The sequence below is a fragment of the Hipposideros armiger genome, unplaced genomic scaffold (genome assembly GCF_001890085.2).
Source record: "Hipposideros armiger isolate ML-2016 unplaced genomic scaffold, ASM189008v1 scaffold_4, whole genome shotgun sequence".
In the NCBI taxonomy this organism is placed as follows: domain Eukaryota; kingdom Metazoa; phylum Chordata; class Mammalia; order Chiroptera; family Hipposideridae; genus Hipposideros; species Hipposideros armiger.
This window is the reverse complement of record NW_017731354.1, coordinates 127,743-136,976: the sequence shown is the minus strand read 5'-3', so window position 1 is coordinate 136,976 and position 9,234 is coordinate 127,743. Positions and strand designations below refer to the sequence as shown.

At 56.8% G+C, this 9,234-nt stretch overlaps 1 protein-coding gene across 1 annotated transcript in view; it reads left to right on the top strand.

The window, feature by feature from the left end:
* SPIRE2 (spire type actin nucleation factor 2) overlaps positions 1-9,234 on the top strand; it is a 43,997-nt gene continuing 34,763 nt past the window's right edge. The window contains exon 1 of the mRNA XM_019642449.1: positions 1-367. Coding sequence (XP_019497994.1) covers positions 97-367 — 271 coding nt within the window. The 5' untranslated portion in view covers positions 1-96. The remainder of the gene's footprint in view (positions 368-9,234) is intronic.

The following is a 9,234-nucleotide window of genomic DNA, read 5'->3' as shown; positions in this document are numbered from 1 at the left end:
GGGATCCGCCCCCCGCGCTCGGCGGGTGCGTCGGCTGCCCTGGCGCGGCTGTTATGGAAACCGGCCCGGCGCGCGGGAGGCGATGATGGGGCGGCCATGGCCCGGGCCGGCAGCTCCAGGGGCGACGCGGCGGCCGGGGCGCGGGCGGCGGGCGCGGGGCCGCCGGAGCCGTGGGAGCTGTCCCTGGAGGAGGTGCTGAAGGCGTACGAGCAGCCCATCAACGAGGAGCAGGCGTGGGCCGTGTGCTTCCAGGGCTGCCGCGGGCTGCGGGGCGCGCCGGGCGAGCGGCGGCGCATCCGGGACACGGCGGACATCCTCCTGCGCAGGGACGGCTCGGTCAGCGCGCGGCTGGAGCCCGGCGCCGCAGGTGAGGCCGGCGGGGGTGTGGCCGGGCGCCCCGTGCGGCGCGCGGGGCTGGGAGAGCCCGAGCGGCTGGGCCGNCGGCGCCGCAGGTGAGGCCGGCGGGGGTGTGGCCGGGCGCCCCGTGCGGCGCGCGGGGCTGGGAGAGCCCGAGCGGCTGGGCCGGCGTGGGCGCTCGGGCAGGGGCCGCGACCCCCCCCTCCCCTGCTGGATGCGAGCCCCGCCCTTCCGCACCTTCTCTGTGTTGGACCTGGCGCCCCCTTCCGCACCCTCCCTTTGCTGGATCGGAGGGACCCGTCCACGTTCTCGCTGAGCGGGACCGGAAGGCCCTTCCCGGCCCTCTCCCTGTTCTGGATTGGGAGCCCTGCCCCCAGCTCTCTGCTGGGCTCAGACCTCCGCCTCTCGCCTGTCCTCTCCCTCTGTCCCCCTGCTGGACCTGGAAGTCCCCTGCTCTTCCCCATCCTTCGCTCTCTCTACCTGGAAGCCCTCTCCCTCCAATCTGGGATACCCGCTCCCTTTCCTGGATCCCCCACCCCAACCTGGAACCTGTCTCTTAACATCAGGGCCGGCCGCTTTGGGTTGGCTGCCTGCAGTTGGGCATGCTCACCTCAGTGCAGAGGAACTTCGGCTTGATGGCTAAGGACCTTGGGTGGAGAGACTGGACTCTGTTTCTCCTATCTCCAGTTCTCCCCACCTGGGGCCAGGTGGTCCTGCTCTGGGGGTCTGCAACCCTCAGACTAGCCATTTCCACCCAGTGATTCGTGGCGCGGAATCCTTGGTCACTGGGAACGGCTGGACTGGTGCCTTAGGCAGGAGCAGGACAGAAGTCCACCTTGGGCTCTTTCCTGAGTAAGAGGGTGGAAGGAGGGGACACGGCTCTCCTCTCGGAATCCCTGCTGAGTTGCCACCAATGTCTTGGGTTTAATGGAGAGCAAGGAGAATGTGTACAACTTGGGGGACTACTTGCTAGTTTTTCTGTCCTTAACCATCAATTCAAACCATCAATTAAGCCCTTGAAAGGTATTTGAAGTCTATTCAGGATGGTGAGTTTAGGTGATTTTTAGCTTCTTCCAGAAAAAGTTCTTTCTTCCCTGGAGAACCAGAGTGCTGGTATGAAGCATATGATGATATTACCCCAAAGCTGATACCCTGTAAGGAAGCACAAAGGCCGGCTGTGTGTGCTGGACGAGAGCTGGACTCTCTCCAGCCCTGAGAGCTGTGGGTTTGCAGAAATCCTCATGGCAGGCGGCAGGGAGGGCCGGGTAGGACCGGGGCAAAGCTGGACAGAAGAGACAGCTTCTCTGGGGACAAGGAGGGGTCTGGTGGACCCCGCCCAGGAACCATCACCAAATCTCTCCTTCTCATCCCTGTCCCCGCTCCCACCCACCTTGACACCTCTGCTGTGGGACACTTGCGAGTTGCTGCATTTTGTACAAAAAGCACCAATATATTTCACAGGAAGATATAAGAGCTAGTAATCCAGTCGTGTTCCCATTTTACACTCGGTAAGCTGAGGCTCAGGCTTGCCCGAAGTCACAGAAAGTAGCAGGGTTTGGAGTCAGCACGCAGGACTCTGTCTGTCCTCACAGGTTGGGCTGAGAGCCCTGTGCACGACGGCCTCGTCTCCGCTGTGCGGCCCTGGATTCTGCATATTCACAAAGATCTTTTCTCCTGAAACTGTATTTTCCTTATTAAAAGACCATCCCTGTGCCCCTCCCCATCCCCGGAGATAATATAACCTGGGGTCTGGCTCCTGGCACCTCAGAGCAGGACAGGACTGGAGGGGCCTGGCTGGTCTGACCCTCGGATTCTAAAGATGGGGAAACTGAGGCACAGAGTGGTAAGTGGTTTGCTACCAATCACAGCAGCTAGTTAGAACTGAGATGCACCCGACAAACCCCTAACTGTGGGGGAGTCACACTGTGTTTCTTATTGGTACTCTCTAACATGTACCAAGAAGGCTGTTCTCAGGCATGGCAGGTGCTCTCCCTCTCTCCAGCCCCCAAGAACGGTTCAGCCTCTCCTTCCTGGTCATTGCAGACCCAGCAGCACTTCCTGCTGTCTCCATGCTCACAGCTCAACTAGAAACCCAGGCTGGGTTCAAAGCTCACGGTAGCCACCCTATGTTGACTTTTATGGGGAGGTACCAGCCCGTGACATCAAGGAAACCAATTTCATTTTCCATTCGATATGATCTTTGGTTCCTGTTCATAAACATGTCTCGTAAAGGTGGACAAGGTTTACAACTTGCTGCCTCTATCAAGAGTAAGGAAAATGGATTACCTGAATATTCTTTTCTGCCCTTGTTGGCCTTTCGTGAATCTGCTAGAACTTTAGACCAAATGTCTGCCAAAGGTGCCTGACCCAGAGTTCTCCGGGGCCTGAGTGATGACTAGTGCATTCACTGAACGAGGCATGTTTATTTCCTGCTGTAAACAGCAATCAGAAAAACATCCGGATCAGCCCTCAGTATAAGCAAATGTTTAAAAGAACTTTCAAGAAACCAACAACAAAACTAAACCGTTCTTGGGGGAGTGATACTGGTACCTCAGTGTGCATGTGGGAACTTGTCCTTCCAACTATGTGCGGAAAGCTGGCAAGAGTAATCTTTAGTCTGAAGACTTCGTCGTAACTGCTTGGAAGCCCCATTTTGTAAGTGGGAAAACATGTTAACATGTGAAGTTTTTTTTACCAGGTGGTTCTTGAGCCTCTTGCTGCTGGGGAAAGGGCTCCTTTTTATAACCGAGCAGGAAACCCATCAGGCATCACTGCAGTGGTGAGCTGAGGCATCGCCAGAGGCCAAGCTCATTAAATGCAGCTCAGCAGTGATTGGGAGACCCTGGGATGCTTTCAGGGGCATCTGTCCACCTGATGCCCCCCAGGGCTCTTCACCCCAAAGCTGCACTTGGCTGGAGGCGGGGTGGAGACTTACATCTGCTGGTGGAACACTTTTCTCCAGGTGCTGGGCTCTCCACCAAGCAAACCCCCACGGGCAGCAGAGGCTGCAGCAGGAGTGCCCATCACTTTGTCTCTTTTCCCTTTACCTCCCACTTTGCCCATTCTGCTTATGCTGATTCACACACCGCCCTACTTTTCTGATTGTTTTTTCTTGTCAGTTTTGATGTTCAAACTTCTCATGGTCCCACTCTCCAGCACCTCCCAGGACCTGTCTGTCACCAGGTCACAGCTGCCCCTCCAGGCCCCTCCTGTCTGTAGTTCTGAGGCCAGCTGACCTCAAAGCTCCCGCACCGCATGGTCCAGCCTAAAGCCCCCGGTGCAGCCCCTGTTGCATGGACACGGGGCTTTCCCAGTCTCCTCACTGTGCAGCCCTGAGTTCCACACTCAGAAACGACTCTCAGTCTGTCCTGTATGGACCTGTGACATCCCTGTGCCATGAGCTCTGGTGGGACCCAGAACTCTCGTTCTCTCTCCTTACCTCCAACCCAGCAGCTAGAGGAACAGCCATGCTGCAGAGCAGGCTCTGGTGTGTCACCGGTGCCCCATTCCGGCCCCATAACTGAGGTGACGGTGGCATGTGTTTGGGCAGGGGTGAGGGTTAGCGAGAGAACATCCATAAGGAGCCCACATCCACCCTGGGCCCAGGAACCGTGTGTGTGCACACAGGCATAAACATGTACACACACATGTACATAGACACGTGTGCACACAGGCACACACATGCACACAGGCACATGTACACACACAGAAATTACGCGCACACTCATACACAGACGTGCGCGCACACACAGGTGCCCCCGCCACCATTGCTGCTGTTTCTGTGCCATCACTATGTGTGTGAACAGGACATCTGTCCCCCTGTAGATGCTCACTGGTCTGTCTCCTGGCCCAGTGTCCCCTCCCCAGGAGCTGAGGGGGACCCATGGCTACTGAGGAATGTCTCTGGACCACTGGTGTTCCAGGAAGCCCTACATGTCCTGTGGAATGAGGCACTGAAATGGGACTTGGTAAGTCCCCTCCTGTGACCAGGGACTCTCTCTTTAGCTTGCCTCTATTTTTTAAAACGGCTGTCCGCACAGATGAACATACGGTGAGCGTTGAGTGGCATTGTCCAGTGTTGGTGTCCCCATCATGCTGAGGAAGTGACTCCTGCTGGGAGCCTACCTCCCCCTGAACTTCCTCTGGTGCCAGGCTCCCCTCATGTGGCTTTTGTCTCTTGCCTCTTGACTGCCCACGCTCGCTGTGGCACAGGACCCTCGGGCCTCGGGGCTCTGCTTTGGCTGCACCCTGTGAGGATTGCCCAGTCCAGACGTGGTGCAGAGACAAAGCAGGGCCACCCTGGGATAGGTGGGCACTTTGCTTTGCCACCCACAGTGACAGCAGCCAGCACCTGCAGGGTGCCCTCGGGAAATGTGCCGTGACTACAGAGGCACTGCTATGATCCCCGTTCTACAGCTGAGAAAACTGAGGTCCAGAGAAAAGCAGCCACCTGTCACCTGGTGGGGAGGTGGGGGTTCCAGCCCTGGTCCCACCTCCTGCCCGGCTTTGAGAAGTCCCTTACACCGTGCGTGCCTCAGCTTCATCCTCTGCGAAGTGGAAGGGACGTTGGCAGCTGCCTCAGAGTCTAGGTGATGTCTGTGCAGCCTTGGGACACTCCTGGCGCAGGGCGGCTCTCCTCACCACGCCCTGGCCCTGCGTGCACCTGCAGCTTCACGCTCATGCGCCCCGACCTCATGAGGTGGGCACTGGTCCCCATCACCTTTCCTGGTGATGTAATGTCCTCCATCCTTAGGGCGCCCAGCACTCCCCTTTGGGAATTGGAGCAGGGGCAGGCAGGGTGGTGAGGGTGCCTGGCCCCCGCTGTGTGGGGGAGGGTGCAAGTGCTGGGAAGGGCGCCTGGGTGTGACTGTGAGCTGGGTGTGTTGGCAGATAGCATTCCCGATTTAGTGTCACCTCTGAGCAAGGATTACCTCACAGGAAGGCAGTCCTGGCCAGCTGTGCGGCTGCCTCAGCTGGCCCACCAGCCTGCCCGCCGTGGCAAGTCCTGCCCTGTGCTCTTAGGAGAGGCCTCCACACTTGCAAAGGGGTCCTTGGGGTCCCTGTGCACCTTGAGATTTGGCTCATAGGGGATACAGCCCCAACCCTCCCAACCCTAGGTCTTCACCCAGAGGTATATGAGCGGCCTCACAAAGGGAGCTCTGTGGCTGGCACTGGTTGGTCTGGTCCAGCGATGTGGCCATTTAAGCAAATATGCCAGTGAGGATCAGCCACAGGACGACACTGGGTTTCACTCGGATCCTGTTGGACTCCTCAGAGGGAGCTTGGCCTCCAGGTAAGGCTCCAGTCAAGCTGGAGGGCTGCCTGGACACGGAGTGCCGGTAATTATGCAAATCAGCCTGTGCTGAGTCCAGGGCACCTGGAGGAAGTGCTCCTCGCTCTCTTCAGCTCTGTCTGGCATCCCTGGCGTTCAGGGTCACCACATCTGTGCCCTCGGAAGGGCATTTGCCTGGCAGCCTCTCCCCAGGGATTGGAGAGTGAGAGATGGCGGAGGACTTTAAAAGCAGGGTACAAGAGTGTCCTTTGGCTGCAGTCACAAATTACAAAGCTTACTACTTAAAACACAAATTTATTCTCTTACAGTCGGAGGTCAGAATTCCAAGATAACCTCTTTGCCTTAAGCCTCGAGTCCCCTTGCAGTGTAACATGTGTCCACAGGCCCTGCAATTGGAACGTGGACAGGTTGGGAGCCAGTGTTCTGCCGACCACAGAGGGGAAAATCACAGGGTAGAATGGACACTGTCCCTCCCACCTGGAGTCCACCATCAGCAGCCATCGCAGAACATGGGTTCTGGAACTGTGGTTCACCCAGCGCTTTACGGGGCGGTTCTCACACATGAGCCCACTGGTGGGCGTGTTAAACACAGATCGCTGGGCCCCACCCAGAGTGTCTGATTCTGCCCAGGTCTGGGGTGGGCCTGAGAATATGCATTTCTGGCAAGTTCCCAATGATGCTGGTCCCAGGGCCCCACGGGTCCGCTGGCCTACTGTACATGGACTCCCTGGGCCACACTTTAAAAAGGGGTCCCCTGGCTCTTGCTGGAACACCTCCAGTGCCAGATGACTAAAATGTCAGAGAGGGGGACAAACTGTGGTCTGGAGAGCCAGGCTAGCTAAGGGTTGACTGTCAGCCAGGTGACCTCAGGCAAGTCCCTCACCCTCTCTAGGCTGCATTGTGGGCAACAGCAAGGGTTCAATGAGGTGGTCCCCGAGAAGCACTCAGGAAGCTCCAGGGAGGTCACTAGCCCGGGCGTGGGGGGTAGCAGAGGGTAGCAGGGACATGTCAGGTGGAATGTAACGCCTCGCTTCTAGGGCCACTGCCTGATGCAGGGACCAGCGGTGGGGTGTCCTTGGGGTTGTCCCCAGGACACACTGCAGCGGGGGGAGGCACCAGACGTTGTGAAGGTGCAGAGATTAACAGCGTTTATTGCTTGGGGTGAGGGCAGCTCTGGCCAACACACACCTCCCTAGGGGCTTGGGTCCCCACTGGAATCACTCCAGTCCTGGTGTCCGAGATTCTCACTTGCAGGGGAGGAAACTACAGCCTGTGGGTGATGTGTGACTTTGTGGCAAAGCAGGCAGCAAGCGGGCGTACCACAAACACCGGTGCCTTTGACCCAGAGAGCTCTCTGCGTTTGCTAAACAAACACACAACTTCCTTGGTTTCGAGTGGGCGTTATCTGCCCCCCCCCACCAGGGCATTGTGTGATTCTAATTGTAAAATGTGTTTCCTGATGATGGAACAAGCATTTACTGATTGCTTACAAGGCGCCGGACACTAGGAGTGTTTTGTTTAATCTTGACACTAACCTGTATGGTGCGTCACAGCCCTGCCTTTGGAGCAGGCCCTGAGGGGCTCTAAGTCACACAGGTTGTCTGACTCCAAATGGTTCTCACCGCCGACCATGGCTCCTGCCCTCTGAGTGGTGAGTGAGGAGATGATGCTGGCCTTTCACTCGTTCACACACACATGCACACAAGTTAGGGTCTTGATTCCACAGCACATCACATGCTTCAGATTCAGAGAGGGTGATGGGCACAGTTACAGGGTCCCCTGCCAGCCTTGTCACAGTGGCGGGAGGTATCGTGGATGAGTTCCATGCAGATAACCTCTAAACTCGGGGGTCTGCCCTTAGCTGTTCCCTTACTAGGGGGCTCAGCTCATCTCATTACAAAGGACACCTCCTTGTCCTCAGTGGCTGTCCAGTGTCCCTTGTGTGGACATCTCCATGTGTCTTCAATGGGCATTTAGGTGTTGGCAGTGTTTTGCTGTTGAGAAGGATGTGACAGCGAGTGGCTGGAGGTGCCATGCCACCTGCTAAGTGAGGAGGCAAGTGGGTACAATTCCGAGAGACGCTGCAAGTCACCATCTCCCACCAGCACTGAGTGGGGCCGCGTCCTGCCGCCCTCATGCTGTCTGGCCGCACGGCTGCCACTAACCACTCCAGGCCCAAGACATAAAAAGCAGAAGCCTCCTGGGCGTGAAAGTTCTCAGCCCTTGTCCTTCACTCTCTGTCAGTATTAAGACCCCTGGGGGAGCCCAGTGTGGCCCGTGCTGTGGCCAGCCTCCCCAGATGTTGGGGTCTCCATCTTCGGTGGGGTGGACAAGGGAGTGATGGGCTCCTCCTTGGCCATTCCCTGCCCTGCCCCCAAGCCTAAAGCGTCACACGCAGGATGCCCACAGGCCGAGCCTGGCCAGAAGGCCCTTCTGGTCCCATCCCCATTGTCACCACATCCTTGCAGGGCACCGTGCCCTAGGAAGTGTCAGAACTTGCTACCTCACTTGTCATTGAGTTAGGTTGGGCAGGTGTCAGCTCGGTCTGCAGGTGAGGAACAAGATCAGAAAGGCACAAGCACAGATAGCACAGGTGGTAGGTGCTCCTAACCCTCCCCCCCACCCCAAGGCAGCTGGGGGCTGAAGCGGCCAGGTAGCTTCCTCCCACCACTCGCCTGCTGGGCAAGTGCAAGCTCTTTCTCTTGAAGCTGCTGGGGAACTCCAACCTGTAACGTCCCCACAGACTTCTCTCCTCCAAATAACACCTTTCATCTTTTATGGCTATGACACAGGGTCATGTAAAAAAAAACACCCTAGCTGCTTCTTTCTCCCCATTTGTTATTTTATACAAAAGAAACGGGACAGTCTTCCCGTTTCTAGTACATCTTGGCATGGATGTGCTCCCTGCAGGGAGAGAAAAGCACTGACTGGAGGGGATCCAGGTGTCCTCGTCCGAGCGCAACCTCAGTGTGGCACCAAGCCCTCACTCGTAGCTGCCGCCATCTGCTTCTGTCTGGTCTCTCTGCCTCCTCGAGATAACTTTTTAAATAAGCAGAAGGCACTTTGCACAAAGCTGTGTGACCACGTTGGTAACAAAGTTAGTCGCTCCACTCAGTTACACCTGGGCATTTAGGTGTTTGCTGTTTGCTGGTGGGTACACTTTGGGGTCTGGCAGTGTTTGGTGTGGGGATCCTAGCTCAGCCATTTCATAGCAGTATGGTCTTGGGTAAATTTTTCAATCTGCCTGAGCCTCAGTTTCCTCATCTGTAAAGAGGGAGTCACGGCACCAACCTGCTTGTGGTAACTGGGCGGATTGAAGCCATGATGAATCATTTGTTAGTTTGTAGCAGAGAGCGGGGCACAGCCTTCATCTGCCTGAAACCTCACCGAGGGGCAGCTTGTTCCTCAAAACCCAGAGACGCCCCAAGTGCCTGCAACTTGCTGTACAGTTAGATTCACGAATACTTACTTTTATTAATATATGGACTATTTAAGGGCCGGCCGAGTGGCTCAGTTGGTTAAGAGCTCGCTCAAGAGTTTGAGCTCTGAGCAACAGCGGTTCGAGTCCAGCCCGAGCTGAGCAG